The following is a 19,184-nucleotide window of genomic DNA, read 5'->3' on the forward strand; positions in this document are numbered from 1 at the left end:
AATTTCGAGTAGGTTTTCGACACACAAATATTATGAAAAGCTTAAGCAACTTAAAAAAAAGTATTTTGAGACGGATTTTAAATCACTGTTAATGCTCTATATGCTATAAACATTAAATCATTCTCTCCTGCCGCTGGCAGGATTGACAAAAGTCTGACCCGGAAACGTTTTGTGAAATCTGAGTTTTGATGGCTCATGAACAAATTGAGGGCCATCCATAATAGACATGTGCTACGAAAGTGACTGAAAAATCTCTGTTGAGTCAAGTGGAGAAAAAAGGCTCCGTATTTCTAAAACGGGGAGTAAAATTTAAACGTGTTCAAGGAATAATAATATTTTAATCTAAAAGTAGAAATCCGTGCTCGCAAACATCACCCGTGGCGAATTTTCCCGTGCACACAGCCAACGCCCGTGTTTTCCCGTGCACGCAGCATCGATCTCTATTTTAATATTAATTCGACAGAACGGGCCGGAGGGACTGAAGGCGATATGATTAGAAGGTGATTTGGATTTGGAACTGTGAAGTGATATTCATATAATCCAGCCGTACAAATGCTTACATATATATGTAAGTTAGCACTGTTCATTATTTTGGTTAACATAATCCGCCATCCATATAATATCTGAACGCTGTTTCTTATTTCTTACACTAACAAGTACTTAACAATATTATCGACTCGCGACAATTCGTTACATCTGCACTGATGTGGGCTGTGCAACAAGTTACGACGACAACGTTTTCAATGTGTAAAAGCGCATAATTTGTAAACATGAACGAGTCACGCGGACGTGTGCGTTTGTCATTTACGAGAGTTAATTAATACATTAATTAATTCATTAACTAACAAATTAAAAAACTCTCGTAAATGAATTAATTAACTCTCGTATTAATAGACACTCATTTACAGTGATTTACTCACTGTCCCGGTGGTTTTTCACTGTATTCAGTATATTCACTGTTTCAGTGTACTGTTTGTCGACCGACTGCATTCGTATTGGATTTTCGCAAACTGATTCGCAAACATGAAACTTCAACTGTCTGCGCGCAATTCGAAACATACAAACTTCATTTTATAATACTCGTAATAATCACCCTTGTCCAAAAATTTGTGAGATCTGTTATAATTTCCCGTTTATGGGCAACTTCATTATTACAAAGAATTAGCGGTAACGCTCGAAACATTAACAACAATTATTCTCGAAACATTAATTGTGCTACTCTCGCAACATTAACAACAATTAAAAACATGTCAACATTAACAACAATTAAAAACATTAACAACAATTAAAAACATTAACAACAATTAACAACAATTAAAAACAAAACAAACAACAATGAGCAATACCCGCGTGCATGCGGGCTTTGTAATGCACTGTGCACAGAATATTTCAGAGGAGAGAAAGCATGGGGCTCTATGGGTGAAATCGGTGTTTCTTTTATTTTAACGATTTTCAGGAGAGATTGGACTGTCAGGTAGAAAGTAAAACGTAGAGAATTTTTTTTCTCTACATTTAGATTCAGAATCTGTCAAGCAAAACTTCCTGAAATAATTTCAGAAAGCATTAAACGGAATAGTCTTGTACTGTACTGCTGCACTGAACTGCCAAACGAGGGTGTTCGCAAGATGGCTCAGCAGCTGGAATTTAGATGTTTTCGGTAAAACTCTTTTTGCATTGCTCAGCTTATATTTTGCTGGACAAGTTATATACTGAATTGTAGAGAATTAAATTCTCCACAATCTGGTATGCAGCTAACGGCTGAAATAGCTCAAGAAAACGTAATACAAACGTAAAAGACGTGCGCTCCTGTATATGCCTATGTATAACTCTCTTCTGAAATTTTAACTGCGCAAGCGCTGTACAGGGAAATAGTGGGGTGGTCGTGCACACGGTTAAGGCTTATTAAAAACAACAATTAAAAGCAACAATGCAGGACATGTACACCAGGACGTCAAAACTACAACCGTCGCAAAATCACCATTATCGGTCCATCATACATTTTATCCAGGTATAATTGTTTGCAAACCAGTATCAGAATGATAGCGTTCACGGTGCCGGTTCAGTTTTCCTTCGAAGAGAAATCCTTTTCGGCACAGTTCACATTTATAGGGAAATTCTTCGTACGCCATCCGCTTGCGGGGATTGACATAGCCCTGAATCTGTCCTCTGCTTCTAGCCTCCTGATAGCGCAATCGGCACACCTTCCTTCCCGCCGCATCATGCATTCGCCGTCTGTGCCCGTCCAACTCCTTCTTCTGGTTGAAAGCTTTTCCACACGTATCACAGACGAATTCGTAAGTCTTCTCGTGCGTCCGCATATGAACTTGCAGTTTAGACCGATCCCGGAAGGTTTTGTTGCAGATCGTACAAGCGGCGTCAGGTTCCTTGTGCACCCCTCTGTGATGCGTACTCATCTTACCATACGTCGCAAACACCTTTTCACACACAGGGCATCGATAGCCATCGACTTCTTTATGGACCGGCGCATGACGGCCCAGGGCTGCTGCGTTTGCTAGGACCAAGTTACAAATCGCACACTGAGCACGGTCATGCTGCAAAAACGGATATTGTTTCACTTTCAGAGCACAAGTTTTAAAAAAACAATAAAGATACAAAACAGAATATTTGACGCTCTAACAGAATGAATATACGATTAACCATGCGGCATGCAGCGGTAAATTTCGGTTCATTTTACGCCGAGGTTGATTGTAATTAATAGTTGACCCATATGTGAATTTGAAATTAAAAAAAGCCTACGAAATTAAAAAAATTTACCGTAGTTTGATGGAGGGTCAGGCTGGCTTTTGTGTTGAACTCGCGTTCACAAATATGACACGCCCAACTTCCGGTTTCTGGTTGCTCGGAATGAACCTCCGGATGACGATACTTCACATGAGTATCCATGGCAATACTGGCAATGAAAATGCCACAGTGCTCACATTCGGTCCTTGGATGGTAGCGTTTTCCGTGGCTTTTCACATGAAATACCAAGTCACCAAACATCCCGAAAGTCTTCCTGCACTCTGGACACTCCCGTTCAGGGCCGTCCATCGCACCATCGGCATGCAAACTGTTATGCAGAGACAACAATTTCTCATCGCCGAAATTAATTTTACAATCGCTACAGGCAAACTTCGTCGCTTCCGACGGATCGGTCAAACACACTTTCCTGACATGATGCTTCGGAGATGGCGGAGGAGTGGGATAATAATCGCTGTCAGAACCAGCCTCCTCTATTTCCGCATCGTCGTCTTCCGATTCAGCTTCTTCGCTTTGCACAGAATCCTCATCCGAGACAAGATTCTCAGGAAGAGAGCTGCATAACGCCGGTTTCAACACCGGTGTCAACGCATTCGGCTTGACGGGAAGACGAGAACGATTTGTACGACGCGGATGAGTCGTTACTTCGGGATCGAGTGGACGTTCTTGTGAGATCATTTGTGCCAATCCGATACCGGAGAATGCCGGCATGGCAGCAGATGAAGCGTCTGAAAAACAAAGCGAGTAAGAGCAAACTGCTGCACACGTTCACAATCACAACACAAAATCGTACCGGGGATATCAAACACGCTGAAATCAGAATGGAAACTGTCTATCATTCTGGCGTACGGTCTCGAATAGCCCACTCTCAGTTCTTCGCCAGGGGCGATATATTTTGTCGTAACAAACACCAGCTTGTTCTTCCGTTGGCACACCATCAGATTCTGTTCGGACAGGTTCTTCGCCAGGCGTACGTAGCGCATCCAGTTGCAGTAATCATCTGAATCCAGAAGGCACTGTTTAACAACGCCACTCCCGTTTTCGTCTTTGATGCCGAAATTGGCTTCTTCAGAGGCAATGCAGACTGGAGCGAGCATCGGTCCAAACACTGTCTGGGTGTGCAGCTCAGTTCTGGTAAAAACACCTTTCTCTACAGAAAAGCAATCGTATCACGCTGCATAAGGGATTTGTAAGTTTAGTGCAATCATATTTAAAGAACTGCTAAAAGATGGAAGTTAGTAAGTGTACCGAGCGAATCCATGCACAAATCAATGGTGAGGCAGCCGGGTAAACTTGCTATGGCCAACGGGACAACAGGCGTATTCTCAATATACGACGTGTGAAACCAACACGGCTCCTCTGAAAACCGCTGACACTGTGCACAGTCTACAATGAGACAACTTTGAAACCATCAACCGTAAATCCATCACAGTCTTCAGCAACCGCTACTCCTTCTAGTACTACTCGTAGTACTACTTCTCGTAGAAATTATTTCATTAGACTGATTAAAAGTCCATTTGGCCAAGCTCGAAGAAAACAAATTCCAAAACTCTACTTAAGAAATCCTTACAGATGCCAGTGCATAGAAATCGCTTTCCATCGTCCTCGGCAGACATTCCCGGAAGCGACAAGTCTGTAACCAACAGTCATTATGACAAAACGTGTCACGACTGTGCAAGTAGTACATACTGTATTCACACAACCTTTGGGTTGAATTTCTCATTTATGCAAAGTCACATCGAACGGCGCAGCTGATTCACGCGTTGCCAGTGTTCAAAGTACTACCCGAGTAGCAATAAAAAATGCAAGCAATATGGACAATTACAGCTAATTATTTACTAAAGGAACACACAGAGTACAAGTAAAGCGTTTGTTAACCGCATCAGTACCGATGTCTAACTGTTGCAAGTCGCTGTCCGATTCCGCCCGGTGTGCAGTCTCGCATGTCCGGCCATCCACAACAAGGTGTGAAACACTTTCATTGCTGTCATGTTCAAGGCCTAGATTCCCACATTCCGTTGCATGATGGGTTGCCTTCTCTAACACAGAAAAACTCCAGTACACATAAAATACCTTACTTCCGGTCTACGGGAGCGACGGCGCCACTAACGGCAAGACCAAAATCATTACAGACAAATAGACATCATTACAGTCACAGTCTCTGACTCTCACAGACAACCGTCAAGCTACTGGCATTCACGAGTCGGAGCGCTTTTTACCTGAGTACAAAAAAGCACTCCGACTCGTGCAAAACAACCAGATAGCGCTGCTGATCATTTGCTGGTTACCACTGACCCAGTGCGGCTATTTTCCGATGCCACCTTTGCAGCGTTGCGTAAGTGCCAACTCGCTGATAACTTTTGAGAACACTACTGAAACTTCGTGGTCGCTTGGATTTCGTATCCTTCCAGAAACTGATGATTTCCTTCCATACTTCAAGAGAGTAGCCTTGGCCGTTAGGCCCGCTAGCCAGTTTTCGTTTGGCTGCAGTCTGTTTTTTCGTCACTTGACTGCCTGCAGCAATTAGAATCGAAATTTGAAAAACCCAAACACAGCGTTTCACTGCACATTCAATATGTTAACGCACAGAACATATGCCGAACAGCAACGCAATTATAGAAATCCCAGTTACTGACACGCTAATGAACTATTACAGTTTTTTCGTTGAAATCGTTTGCGTGCATTCGCATTAATTTTCTTGGATTTACCGAATACCAGCACAGCCAGGTTAGAATTATTAAAACCACTGCTGGTGATTACAGACTTATACACCGTTACTAACCCACAATGCAATGCAACGTAAACATAATATGATAATACGAATATATATTTATGAGCAATTTCTGAATATATTCGTACTTCTGAGTATTCCAGAGACCAGTCACATCACAAGAAAAGATTTTTACCTGTGTCAGTGCCATTGGCTTGAGCGTGAATCTGAATGTTGCTAGCATTATCATCCGAAAGATTCTCCGACAAGTCGGCTCCGTTTTCCGTGTCAGGCGGAGATTTCTTCTGGAGCTCATCTGCAGCCTGCGCAGTCGTCAGGATTTCTTCTGCGGTGGTTTTTGCGCTTAATGTTTCGCCACTCACATCGGCTTCCAAGAGAACATTCAACATTTCCTGGCGGCTGTTCACATTGTAGCTCACTACTTCTTGCTCTTTTAAAATTTCTTCCATGTTATGGCTGCTTCGTTGAAAATTGCCCACTGAATTTCAGTCACGACACAAATTTTCATTCTTCAACAATCTCCAACGAGCTACGTAAACGACGCTGATGAACTGGTAAGTACAATGTTCGCATGTTGACGGCAATCTGCACTTACAGACATTGCTAGGGTCTTGAAAAAAGGAAGCAGTACAGTATGTAACGCGTTACACATCCAATAAGTAATAACTCTATGGTTGTTAAGCGGGAATTGGGAAATGAAAACTGAAACCTGGGAATAAAATTGAAAATCAAAAATTTACACATGCGTACTGTACTTACTTTACTGCGAATGTCAAAAATAGAGCGCATGGATGATGGATCTAAAAAACTCAGGGATAAGCCAACGCGCAGGGGCTGCCCACTGCGCACTGCGCAGAGCAGGCAGTACTGCAGTAGAGTAAAACAGCTGACTGGTATGGTTGTTTTTCTAGTAATCTAGTTTTCTGACTTTCGCTGCTTAATATCACAGACACCTACTCGTTTTTCAGAGTAGGAACGCAATCAGTTTGTTGTTCATGTAGTCTGAGCAAGTTGGATATTTCCTTGGGTGATCTGTTTGGATAGCGATTTTTGCTGATGGGATTGGGATTCATGCCAATGCCAGCGATAAAGCCCATCCATGACTGCGCACAGCCTACGCAAACTGCTCCATCAGCATGTGATGAGCCTGCTGCATTCGCGCCGCACCGTGCTCGTCATCCTCTTCACCGCGGCCATCCTCCTCATCTCCGTCCTGCAGTTCAGCGACACCGTGTTGGAGTGGAGTATCGACAAGTACCGCTACATCGAGCACGTCTCGCGCTATCGCGACAACATCGCCGGTCGCACCTTCGAGGGGGAAATCTGCTACAACCAGCCCATCGATGTGGTGTACACCTGGGTCAACGGGTCGGATCCCTGGCACCAGGAGCAGCTGCAGCAGCTGCGAATGGCCATGGCCAGCGGGGAGTCGGCGCGGAGTGAGGGGGAGGGCCGGGAGAAAGGCGGCAGTCCAGCGGGAGGGAGGGGGGAGGCGGGGGGAGGACCGGCGGATCGGCGGAGTCTGCTCTGCAGTTCCTCCAACTGTGTGCAAGCCAATGCGGTGCTCGTGTCGCCCGCGATTTCCGGTGCAGATCTCAGTGAGGTTCTCGATGATGCGCCGGTCGCTTCGCTGATCAGGTAGTCAGTAACATTCTTGGAACATGATGGTTGTGTTAATAAAAGTACAAACTACAAATGTATTATTAATATTACCAAATACAGTAAAAATAATTTTTTGAAAATTATTTTTTGTGGAACAGAGTCGTACACATTTTGTTACATTGAAAAGGTATCTTAAACTTCCGAATAGACGCCAGTAGTGTCGCCTTGAATCGGTTAGCTCGCAAACTTGTGTGCCTTTTGGCGATTACTGTACTTAAAACTGCTCGATGGTGTACAGCATGTGCGCTTCGCAGTTACGGAGCAAAATTTTTATAATTTGTTTTATATACTTACACATGCAGTTACAACGTGTCGGACAGCACCTTGGCCATAGTGCCCGAAACGTACGACCTGGATGAATTACTAGAAGACCGCAGTCTGGATGTCAATGGGAAGCCGTTCAGTTTTGTCTCGGTGCATCTGGTTATGCAGGATGATGATCACCCCACGCCGGCTTCCTATGCATGTGAACCCCTGGATTTCATACTGATTATCGCCGGAATCACCGCCACCGTAACCACGGACGATATCCGCAAAGCACTGGTTGTGGCACCGCATCGGATTGATCTCTACCGCAGCCGTAACCTGGCCGTTGTTTATCTTAAGAATAGCGTCGGCGTTAACGTGGGTCAGATTATGGTCGGAGATGTGGAAAGTACGGTGGCGCGGGTGTGTATGCTGCGGGACGTCAAGCCGAGCTCGTCGGATAATGAGCTGCGATTGAGTCGCTTCAAGGTGAAGATTGTTTTCTTTTGATTTTGATTTTTGGTAGACGCGTTTTAATGCCACAATGGCGAAAAATGTTATTGATAAAATATAACAGCAAATTTTCCAGCACTTTATTTAAAACTTTCCACATGCCGGTGTTTTCTGGTGGACCGCGTTACTGTACCTCAATGGATCGCTTTATTGAGTATACTGCACCATTACACTTTTGTTTACAAAATATAAGTAAACGAATACGTAATTATAGCAAATAACTGTACCTTAGCTGATTTATAATATCTCTTATATTTGAGTATTTCAGGATAATGAAGAACTGCGCTATTCCATTCGGTCCCTAGTGAGACATGCCGGCTGGGTACGTCGCATATTTATTGTAACGAACGGGCAGATTCCATCGTGGCTGGATTTGGAGAATCCTCGGGTGAAGATTATCACTCACGAGGTACGAGCAGTGCACTCCCACTTGTGCCAACTTTACATCGTTCCTGCATTTGTTCGTGTACTGCAGTAATATTGATTGCTATTGTTTTTATTAAAACAATCTCAGGACATATTTCCTAACAAGGCGCATTTGCCAACCTTCTCCTCCTCGGCAATCGAAAGCCATCTGCATCGCATTCCGGGATTGTCCAAGAAGGTGCGCGCATTGACGGCTTTGGTTTATTCATCGTATCCTTTTTTATCGTGACTTGTCTTGCAGTTTTTGTACTTCAACGACGACGTACTACTTGGCCAAGATGTTCTTCCGGAAGACTTCTTCTCGCATTCAGAAGGTTATAAGGTGTGGATAGCGTTCTGTAGTTATGAAAATGGTGACCAGTCTCTGCTTCATTAGGTCTATTTGAGCTGGCATGTGCCGGCGTGCGCGGAAGGATGTCCTGCTGGATGGATTAGTGATGGATTCTGTGATGCCGCGTGCAATAATGAGTACTGCAATTTCGACGGTGGGGACTGTGTTAATAAGACCGCCGGCGTTCCTGCAGATTTTAACGATGACTTTGATATGGATGTGCTTCAGTTCACAGGTAAACTTGGTGTCGTTGAGGCGCTTTGCGTAATTACCAGAGTAACAGTAAGAGTGGCCAACAGAATACAGTTCTTTATTCTTAGTCTTCATTTTATTCGGCTAGTCAGCCAGCACACAATGACAATAAGCCTGCGTCGATTTACGCTAATTAAAATGATTCTTTATTCTTCTTGAATTATTGTTAAATAGTAAAGACAATGATTTATTGTAAATCAGTGATTTTTACAGTAAGTCTGCAACAGTGATTTATTCAAAATTATAAATTACCAGTCGTTTGTACTGAATTTCGTGTTATTATTTTTTATATACAAAGCTAACTGAGCCGTTTTTTCGGCCAACATCTCCTCCTACACCGTTCGACACTAATTTTTACACGATAGCTAAAAAAATCCCTAAAATCACGTACTGTAGTTTGCGGCAACGACTTTCGTTTTTCGATCTTTTCATCCTCCGATTTACGAAACGGCTCCAAAGCGAATTTCGCTGATAGGGTCGATCATTAGAAAGTACTTCAAAGTAGTAACAGGACTGGCGAAAATGCGTAACTTTCGAACCTAAACCACTGACTCATCGCATTTGTACGAACATATGTATAGGTACTTACGAAGTATTGCATATTGTTAAGGGATTTGGCCCGGTACATAGCACTAAGATCGTGCACATCCACGGGAACTTTCGCTGTCGCGCACTCCCAAACACTTTTTTTACTTTGTTTTATGGTATTTTGTGGCCAAAAGAATTGTATACGTAGGTGTGAAATCCGTTTGCGCGCGCAACATCCGGTTGCGGAGTTATGAGGGTAACAAAATTCTGAAAAGTTTAAATGCTTTCCGGTGTACCAAAAGTCTCATTATGAACCGATCTCCTATAAATTTTGCAAGTAAATGCGCATTACCATGAAGATCGTTCTTACACCGATCCACTGTTCTAGCATGTTTTTCGAATTCAAAATGAATTTCAAAAATTTTAAAATTCATTTTAAAATTTGAAAAAAATCGTGGAAGTCTGGATCCGTGTAAGAACGATCTTCATGGTTATGCGCATTTACTTGCAAAATTTGAAAGTGATCGGTCCATAATGAGACTTTTGGTACACCTGAATGTATTTCAACTTTTTGGAATTTTCTGACAGCCATAACTCCCGAACCGGATGTTGCGCGCAAAAACGGATGTCACGCCTCTGTAAACAAATCATTTGGCTACAGAATGTCAAAAAGCAACTCAAAAAAGTGTTTGGAAGTGCGCGAAAGCGAAGAATCCGGCCAATGTACACGAATTTGGTGCTATGTACCGGGCCAAATCCCTTAAGCTAAAGGGCATACATTTAGCAAACATACACTGACACACACGTACAGGGATTTTCGCCGGTTAGATAGAAGTACAGGGATTTTCGCCGGTCAGATAGAAGTACAGGGATTTTCGCCGGTTAGAATAGAGGGGCAGGGATTTTCGCCAGTCAGACACATGGGGCTAGGATTTTCGTCGGTTAGACAGAGAGGTTGGGATTTTTGGCGGTTAGACGGAGGTGTAAGGATTTTCGCCGGTCATACAAAAAAAAGGAATTTTTTCGGTCAGACAGAATCGGGATTCGGTCGATATGTTATTAATAACAAGCGTCAAATATAAACAGGCCGCTAGTATCTGCGACAAGACTTTTGCGCACGTATCTGTGACTAATCTCTCCGCAATGATCAAGAGAAAAAAATGGAAAATCTTCCCACCAGTGATAACGCATACGTGATTGGAAGTGATTGCCAGATCTGAGAGCGTCGTGAATGTTGCATTCGTATTGTGTCTGTCATGGACAACGGAACACAACAATTTCAAGCCTAATAGCGAAAATCATTCTAATATAACGACTAATATTTATCTGTTTTTTTAATGTGCAGTGTTTTTGATGTGTTGATTAAGCGCGACTGGTTACTGTTATAATTAGTTCACAAAGTTTTGCTCGATTAGTAAGCTCATTAATTAAATTATCAATTTACGCTTAATAATAACTAACACCGTAATTAACTGCTATATTTCGTTCATCACGAATTTCTGCTCAGTGAATAAGTTAATAATAATTAATTAAATCTGTTAAATTTACGCTTTATGATAATTAACGCCGCAATTAACTGCTTTAATTAGTTAACGAATATCTACTCAATTAAAAAAATAATAAAATCTAATTATTTACGCTGAATAATAAATAACAGCGTAACACAAAATTAACTGTCATAATTAGTTCACAAATTCCTGCCCGATTAGTAAGTGAACTAAATAAATCTGTTAAGTAATTATTACTCTTAATAGTTAATAAATAACACCGTAATAACCTACCGTTATAATGCAATAGGGTGTCACTTCGGACAATTTGAAACCGTTCAGAACACTTATAACGAGTTGCTGAGTGGTCATGGATGTAGGCATGAATTACAAAACCGAGCTAAATAGCTCGGTTTTATAATTCAGCAACTGAATGTCCATCTGACCATTGCGCGCGGCGTTATCAGTGAATCTGTCTGACTCACAAATCAGTGCGTGAGTTGTTACGCGCTCGAGCGTTTTGACGTAGACACAATTCGCATCTGAGTCCCAATACGCGGTAAATTTGACAGATAACAATAATAGTTTTGGCCGATATGTTATTTGGCTCAACCTTCTTTGTAGACGACGATTTTAACGATGGCACTTCCATTAGTACATGTATATGTTTATTATTTATGGTTGATTCTTTATATTTAAAGCTCTGTTATATATATATTTATAACAAGATAAACGTAATTCAGTTACTGATTTACACAACATACTCTCTATTGCGTAACATGAGATTACTAATGCCAAGCGCAATTTTGCTTTACGCCTTGCATCGTGGTTGTACCATAACGGGAAAACGCAGTAAAGCAAAAAAAAAATTTACAATTTCAACCGTCTACCGAAATAATTAACGGACTTAGCTGAATTCTATAGCATTGAGTACTTAATGACGACAATGACAAATTCAAAACAAACCGCATTTCCAATCCAGTTAAATCCCTTTTCTTAAATATTTATAAAACTACCCCATTACTTTCTTTAGTTCTAAAAATTCTCAACCGAGGCCTCCGGCCTCGGTTGAGCTTGTACTTAATACTTACAATGTTAGTTTGCCTTCATGCAGTACAACCACTACAAACGTAATGCAAAAGATCTGCTTTACGCTCGAGAGCGTGAAACGTTGAATTTCGTCCACGAAATTTTCGCCTAAACTTTCCTTCTCCTTTGCCATTTTTGCGGAATGTCGGTTGCGAAGATCTGGTTATGAAATTTAAATCCCGGCAGTTTTTTTAACGCTATGGATAAATTAATTAAACGGTAACCATATCATTATCCGCGGATTCGGCGATACTGTACGGCAAGTTTTACTCGTATTGGATAATATAAAGAGCTTAAGGAACAAGAGCCTTTTCATTATTACAGGAACTTGCCATCCTGGTTGTCTGAATGCCTGGCTGGCTGATCGCTATTGCGACACCGTCTGTAATCATCCCGAATGCGCTTTCGATGCTGGCGATTGTGGTGTCGAGCGGTTGCTGGCGTATCCCCACATCGACCTACTGAAAGAGCAGACCGAATATTGGACCACACCTGGTGCTTTCGCTATCCTCTTTAATGCATCTTCTGTGGAGAGGACCTGTTGGCGATAACAGAGGGATCGTACAAACAGGCGAAAGGGGTCCGCGTGATTTCTCTCCATCCTAAACAGTCCGCTGTTGTGATGCTGTTGTACAGTAATGCTACCGGTTTTGTGGATTTGACGTTAATTTATCGCAACGGAGACAATTCAAGCGCTGTTGTATCGCAGGTACTCGTAATGATTAAGATGGTTTATTGGGTAATTGTGCAGAAGTGGGCCAGAAAATAATATATTAAGTCTGAATTGTTACGGGGCGAGAAAGCAGCCAGGCTGCGGGAATGCGGCTGCGGCGGTGTGAGGCTGCGACGGTGTGGTTTTGTGACGCTGCGGGAGCGCGGTTCTACGAGGCTGCGGCGCTGCGAGATTGCCACGTTCTGGAACTGCGGAGCTGCGAGACTGCTGTGTTGCGGCCTTGCGAAACTGCGGCACTGCGAGCTGCGAGACTGCGGCGCTGCAAGCTGGACTTGTGGTGTTGGTGTGTTGCTAAGCTGAATGCTGCTGAAAGTAGCCAATTACTCCTCGGTTGCCGATATTTATTTAGATGTCGTTATAGGTTTCGTTATAGGCTATTATTACGATAATGACATAATGTCATTTTAAGTTTTTCGAGGAACCCGTTGAACGGTTGAATTAGTTATAGTCCACCGTTTATTTAGACCACCGAGAATTTAGTCTAATGAGCACCGTCCCTCGTACAAAGAATCCGTATTATTAAATTAACGTTCTGATTATCCAATAAATAGTACCACTCTTCAAATAAATGCGTTTATTCAATAAATTATTTATCATTATTTTTATTTATTTACATTTTATTGTTAAAATTTTTTTTTTGTTAATGCGTGACCGTCCCAACGTCGTGACCGATGTCCCATTCTCTTGAATGCAGAGAACCTTCGCTTCGTTTTGGTTGATAAAATCAGTTAAAATCAGTCTAACGAAAATAAAAACAAGCGTTAAAATAACGTTCCAGTACCGAGCGTGGCATCTTTTACTGTAGGAGCGTAGAACCCTTTTGATGTAAAAATTAACGAAATGATGATAATTATTGTAATGCGAAGTACAGACAGTTGTATCCATGCAACACTGGCCCACTTGTGCATTAATGCCGGTTATTGTTTCTAACAGTATCGCAGTATTACAATTCGCTGAATTATAATTTTTTGTAGTTTGATTTCCGGGTGCATTTCGATTCGTCTCCGCAAACCACTTCTGTGCCGACTGAAGAAAAATCGGAAGAACACAAGCAGCAATTAATTTTCTCCACGGTGTCAGCGGATCGCAGGTGATTACTGAGTTACAACAACATGATAACACTACACCTATGAAAATTTTTTAGATTGAGAATAGTACACGACGTATTCACTTTTATGCAGTTCAGTTGACACTGGGGTTGTAGCGAGATGCATTTGTACTTATCAGAAATGGTGTACACTGTACACTGAACTGTTATTGGGAAATCATCATAATTTGTTAAGCTGCATTTCATGGTATATTGGGAAAGTCACAGTAATTATAGGGACGCGTTCGTCTGTACGGAATTCGAATATTTTAAGGCATTCGAATTTTTAAGTGGAAGTTAGCAATGTTCTTTGTTGAATTAAAGTGTGCGTCGCCGTTCTGATAGCTAACTTAGGTCCATAAATTTACAGAGGTCCGAGTCACTACGCTGGATCGGTATCCGAACGTATTTGGGAGGAATACGCCGATCTTCATGCCAATGCTACCGCCATTCTAACTCGCTTACACGCTCAATTATCCTCTGGGGAGATATCGGAGTTTGGCTTTTACTATCGCAGCTCAGTTTTGTTGGGTGTCACGATGAGCGGCAGTGTTAAGCGGCCCACCGTTATTGCTCCAAAGACAGAATTAATACGTTTGGTGACAAGCTCTCAGAAAGTGAGTGCTACATCCGAGCCTTTCTCATCGACCGGGATTCCGACGTCGCGCCCAATGGACCTCCAAGCGAGTTTTAATCGAGCCAGGAACAAAATGCGACCAAAGGACGCTTTTGCGGATTCTTTACGGCACGTCAACCGGTTGTACAACGCGGCATTTACTACCGAAGCGCGGAAGGTACCGGCGCATATTCCGCATTTCGTCGACAGAGAGGTCATGACGGAGCTGCAGAAACAGTTTCCCAAAGAGTTCGACCACACGTCGGCCAGCCGGATCCGTGGATCTCAGGATATGCAGTAAGTGTTGCACTTGTCCATTCACTTACATTTAACTGCGTTTGGGTTACGTGCAGAAAATGCACATGCTAGATAAATCTCTCGATATGTCAGAGGATTCCTCTAATATATCGAGAGACTTATTTAGCATCTATCTCCTCTGAGAGGGGATAGCTGCAGCGCTGCGAAATGTTTTGGATTCACTTACCACAGAGATACCTAGGTTAGTCGGGTTTTCCTGAGTACAGCTATTGTGAGGATCAGTTTTGCCAGAAGTCTGATGTTTCCTAAATCCCATTATCTGTTATTTAACGGTTGAATAAAAAATCAGCCGAAATATAGAGCCTTCAACCTGAGTTTCCTCGTAGATTTGCATTTTCCTATTTCTACTACATCATGAGCAGCAAGAAAACGGTTGGAGCCGGAGATTTCTTCGATGAAGTAGATCGAGACCATTCTGGCAGTTGGGAGCAACGCGAAATCCATTTGGCAGCGTTACGTTCACTGCTCGATGGACCTCTAGTTACGTCGAAAATCCATGATTTTTACCGGATGGTTGCCAACTGTACACTGGCGTCGGCGCACAACGTTAGCATAAACGATTTAGGTGCAGTCAGTAAGCAGCAGCTGCTGGCCTGTCCAGAAGCGGTCCAGCGGTTGCAGGAAGCCGGTGGCAAACGAAATAAGTTCAAATTCCGTTTGGGAGATGCTGAAGTAAGTTTTGTGCGCTTTGGTTTAATTGAGGATTTCACTAGTCTGTGAGCTTCGAAACTCCTTTAGGGATTCACATTTGTTCGTGTTGGGAATAACGATAGCTTGGTACGGAAAGAGCTGGAGGGGATCCTGCGGCGTCCAAAGAAGTTTCTTTGCATTAATGATGAGGTAGATTACACCCGTGAAGATGCAGCCGAAATCCAGGCAGAGATCGGAGAATTTTTTCGAACATTATTTCCTGTGTCGTCCACATTTGAGTTGCCCGCTGGAGTGCGGAATAGATTTATGCGCCTCAACGATTTCCAGAAATGGTGAGCGCCACATGTTGTTTCTCTGCTATTCATAATGGAGACAGTTAGAGTGCTTTTTGGACAAGTTTTAATGTTTGCTAGTATTTTTAAAGCAAAAATTCCGAAACCAAAAATAAAAGAATACTGTACTGAATTGCATTATCTGCCGTACGGTGGAGTGTCAATGAATTTCGATAAAGTCTCGTATAGCAAGAATGTGATTTCCGGTTGGTTTCAAAGCTGGAATCTGATGTTTTAAACGAGTTCTGATCTTTTGGTTTTTGCTTTTTGTTAAATACTTTCCTTCAGTCTGTATGTAAGCATCGCGGAACAACGTAGCGGGCGTTAGATGAAGAAGTTTATCCCAGTCGGCGGGATGAGGAAGAGTCAAGGGACCAAAACGAATAAAACGATATACCAAAACGATAATATCCCATAAGCGCTAGATGTGGACATTTTGCTGAGATGGAAGTATTCACCTTTAAAATATTTTAACGCTTTAAATCTTGGGTTGTAGGAAACGAAAAGCACAGATACTGCAGATTGCCGTTGTGATGAGCGGAATTGCCGTTTTTGTTGCGGTGCTTTGGTTTTGTGTAAGTTTTTGTTAAATACTGTAATAGTGTAGTGGTGTAACCATTTTCAAGAGAATTTCTCGTTTCTTTCTCCAGTTTCCGAGACTACGAAGGAAGATTTGCCGTTCTTTCCGCCAAGCCTATTTTGGACCAATTCGGCAGGGAAGTCATTGGCTTCCTGTTCGCACACCGTCACCCGCATGAAATGAAGCGGCCATTGGTGACAATTTTATTATTGCCAAAGAAATGCGTATGCCTTTCAGTTCGCACCTGTTTATTCTGTGATTTGCTGCTTACGCATTAATTCCCCCGGTAATTTTATCGTGTGATCAGTGCACGTTTTGGTTCGCCACTGGCTGATAAATGTGGAAGCTCAGCTTAATTTGTAATTAAAAAGCAAGATGATTACCAGCGATAACGTAGAATTGTTTTTGTGACGTTGATTATGCTGTCCCGATCTTCGCACCATCCTTTCTAGAGACAAGGAAGTAGGAATAGTCGTGATGGGCGATTATTTAAGGGATTTGGCCTGGTACATAGTACCGAATTCGGGTACATACACGGGAACTTTCGCTGTCGCCCACTCCTGAACACTTTTTGCATTGATTTAGGACATTTTGTGGCCAAAGAATTTGTATACGTAGATGTGAAATCCGTTTGCGCGCGCAACATCCGATTCGGGAGTTATTAATGAAATAAAATTCCAAAAGTTTAAACGCGCGGAGGTGTATCAAAAGTCTCACTATCAACCGATGCTCTTCAAATTTTGCACGAAAGCACACATTACTATAAAGATCGTTTTGGTACGAGTACCGTACCGGCTTTCTACCATTTTTTTTTAAATTTTAAAATGTATTTAATTTGAAGAGCATCGGTTCATAATGAGACTTTTGGTACATCTCCCCGCGTTTAAACTTTTGGAATTTTATTTCACAAAAAAACCCCGAACCGGATGTTGCGCGAACATACGGTTTTTTCGCCTATGTATACGAATCCTTTGGTTACAAAATATCATAAAGCAATGCAAAAAAGTGTTTGGGAGTGCGCGACAGCGAAAGTTGGCTTGGATTTAAATGAATTTGGTGCTATGTACCGGGCCAAATCCCTTAACAACAATAGTCTGAGTGAATACTTTCTTCCTCTGATACCCACATACTACAACCGGTGTAGCGCCGTATCGGTCGTTGGCTATAGTTCGTAATGGCCGCCCCGCTGCATTTCTTCGGAAATGCGTTATTCGTTCAAGGTATTCTACTAAGAGGTTCTATGCGAGGCTGCTCGTCAGCAAGACAGCGCTGAGCGTAAACCGAAATACAAACCGATTGAATCACTCTGTGCGGTGGATCATTCGGCTCGTGGGTCGATGAAGAACGCAGCAAAATGCGAGACGCGACGTGAATTGCAGGACTTTGTGAACGTCGGATCTTCGAACGCACATTGCGGCTTCGGGCTAACTGAAGCCACGCCTGGTTGAGGGTCAGTTGAATAAAAATAATCGCCGCTGCGTGAAGGTGGCGTATTGTCTGGCTAGCGCTGCTGAAGCGCTATCAGATGAAGTTGAGACCAGATATGCGTTCTAGTTAGTGGACCGGTGAAGGCTGGTATCGCTGGTTGGAGCAGAAGGCTGTCGTAGCCGTGCGCCGCAGTTGCACGTGCATGATCAGCTGCCAACCCTTGCGATGTTTCAGCTGGTGTTTACTGACAGGAAGCGGTTAAGCGTATCTGCGTGGTTAAAAATCGCGGACATGGTGTGTGGAAGCCGGAAACGGAGCAAATCAATACGTACTGGCAAAAATACATCACCGATGTTTCGTGTTTTTTCAATCTTTTGACCTCAGCTCAGACGAGATTACCCGCTGAACTTAAGCATATTACTAAGCGGAGGAAAAGAAACCAACGGGGATTCCCATAGTAACTGCGAGTGAAAGGGGAACAGCCCAGCGCCGAATCCTGCTGCTGGCAACGGTGGCAGGAACTGTGGCGTGAAGAAGGTGGTTACCGGTGTGGCTTGCTCGCGTAAGTTCTCCTGAGTGAGGCTCCATCCCATGGAGGGTGCAAGGCCCGTATCGTGAGCAGTTGATGCCGGTGTACACTTTCGGAGAGTCGCCTTGTTTGTGAGTACAAGGTGAAGTCGGTGGTAAACTCCATCGAAGGCTAAATATGACCACGAGTCCGATAGCGAACAAGTACCGTGAGGGAAAATTGAAAAGCACTTTGAAGAGAGAGCGAAACAGTGCGTGAAACCGCTCAGAGGCAAGCAGATGGGGCCTCGAAGGCAAAGCAGTGAATTCAGCCGGTATGGTGCGTGGCTGGTTGGTGTTGAGATCGCAAGACTCTAGCTGATTATGCTTAGCGTATCTGCCGGTGCACTTTCGCTGTTTGTACGTCACCGCCGTTGAGCGAGCATCCGTCGGGTATGCGTGTGAAGCCTTATTCCTTCGGGCGTAGGTGCTTACTGCTAACTTGTACGCGTTTGCGCTTCAACCGGTCATGTCAGCGTGTGCCAGCGTTAGCGTTGGGTCGGTATGCTCTGTGGTGCGTTGTGGGATGACGAGCTTGCTCGGCTCCTCATCGTGCAATAGACTCGTTGCCGGCTTTCAACGTGGGCACATTGTAGATTCGGTGGCGAGTAGATGGCTGCCCATCTAACCCGTCTTGAAACACGGACCAAGGAGTTCAACATGCGCGCTAGTTGTTGGGACTTGAAGCCCGCTAGCAAAGTGAAAGCAAGACACAGTGAACGCTGTGTATTGGCGAGATCCCGTCACCTAGTTTACTAGGCCGGGCGCACCGCCGGCCCGTCAAAAGCTCAAGTGGCTTTGGCGGAGCTTGAGCGTGCACGTTGAGACCCGAAAGATGGTGAACTAT

General features: G+C 43.2%; 2 protein-coding genes and 2 non-coding genes across 5 annotated transcripts in view; 3 read left to right on the plus strand and 1 right to left on the minus strand.

Moving 5' to 3' along the window:
* Nucleotides 1-1,885: 1,885 nt before the first annotated feature.
* Nucleotides 1,886-6,260, minus strand: LOC129583827 (PR domain zinc finger protein 10-like). 2 transcript variants are annotated; one of them, XM_055475807.1, is made up of 9 exons: nucleotides 6,087-6,259; nucleotides 5,667-6,020; nucleotides 5,056-5,274; nucleotides 4,650-4,799; nucleotides 4,331-4,393; nucleotides 4,009-4,146; nucleotides 3,554-3,910; nucleotides 2,776-3,488; nucleotides 1,886-2,552 (listed from the first exon to the last, which is right to left on the minus strand). In XM_055475807.1, exons 2-9 carry the CDS (start codon nucleotides 5,938-5,940, stop codon nucleotides 2,001-2,003), a joined length of 2,466 nt encoding a protein of 821 aa, XP_055331782.1. In that variant the 5' UTR covers nucleotides 5,941-6,020; nucleotides 6,087-6,259; the 3' UTR covers nucleotides 1,886-2,000. The 2 variants fall into 2 exon arrangements, with proteins under 2 accessions (XP_055331782.1, XP_055331783.1); XM_055475808.1 differs by having other exon boundaries at nucleotides 5,667-6,260.
* Nucleotides 6,261-6,358: 98 nt separating this feature from the next.
* Nucleotides 6,359-16,724, plus strand: LOC129583825 (N-acetylglucosamine-1-phosphotransferase subunits alpha/beta-like). Its single transcript, XM_055475806.1, is given in 14 exon segments — nucleotides 6,359-7,129; nucleotides 7,456-7,888; nucleotides 8,181-8,321; nucleotides 8,427-8,516; nucleotides 8,580-8,660; nucleotides 8,715-8,904; nucleotides 12,350-12,553; nucleotides 12,556-12,734; nucleotides 13,733-13,848; nucleotides 14,216-14,758; nucleotides 15,106-15,451; nucleotides 15,518-15,762; nucleotides 16,259-16,337; nucleotides 16,413-16,724. Coding segments are annotated over 14 exon segments (3,294 nt in total). The 5' UTR covers nucleotides 6,359-6,590; the 3' UTR covers nucleotides 16,521-16,724.
* Nucleotides 16,725-17,644: 920 nt separating this feature from the next.
* LOC129584170 (5.8S ribosomal RNA) lies at nucleotides 17,645-17,796 on the plus strand. The gene has a single exon (XR_008689847.1). It is a non-coding gene; the product is annotated as a 5.8S ribosomal RNA (ribosomal RNA).
* A 349-nt stretch (nucleotides 17,797-18,145) lies between these two features.
* The window catches only part of LOC129584171 (large subunit ribosomal RNA), a 3,768-nt gene continuing 2,729 nt past the window's right edge, over nucleotides 18,146-19,184 (plus strand). The window contains exon 1 of the ribosomal RNA XR_008689848.1: nucleotides 18,146-19,184. This exon is cut by the window's right edge and continues 2,729 nt beyond it. This is a non-coding gene — a ribosomal RNA (large subunit ribosomal RNA).

Source organism: Paramacrobiotus metropolitanus, unplaced genomic scaffold (genome assembly GCF_019649055.1).
Source record: "Paramacrobiotus metropolitanus isolate TYO unplaced genomic scaffold, Prichtersi_v1.0 Parri_scaffold0000012, whole genome shotgun sequence".
In the NCBI taxonomy this organism is placed as follows: domain Eukaryota; kingdom Metazoa; phylum Tardigrada; class Eutardigrada; order Parachela; family Macrobiotidae; genus Paramacrobiotus; species Paramacrobiotus metropolitanus.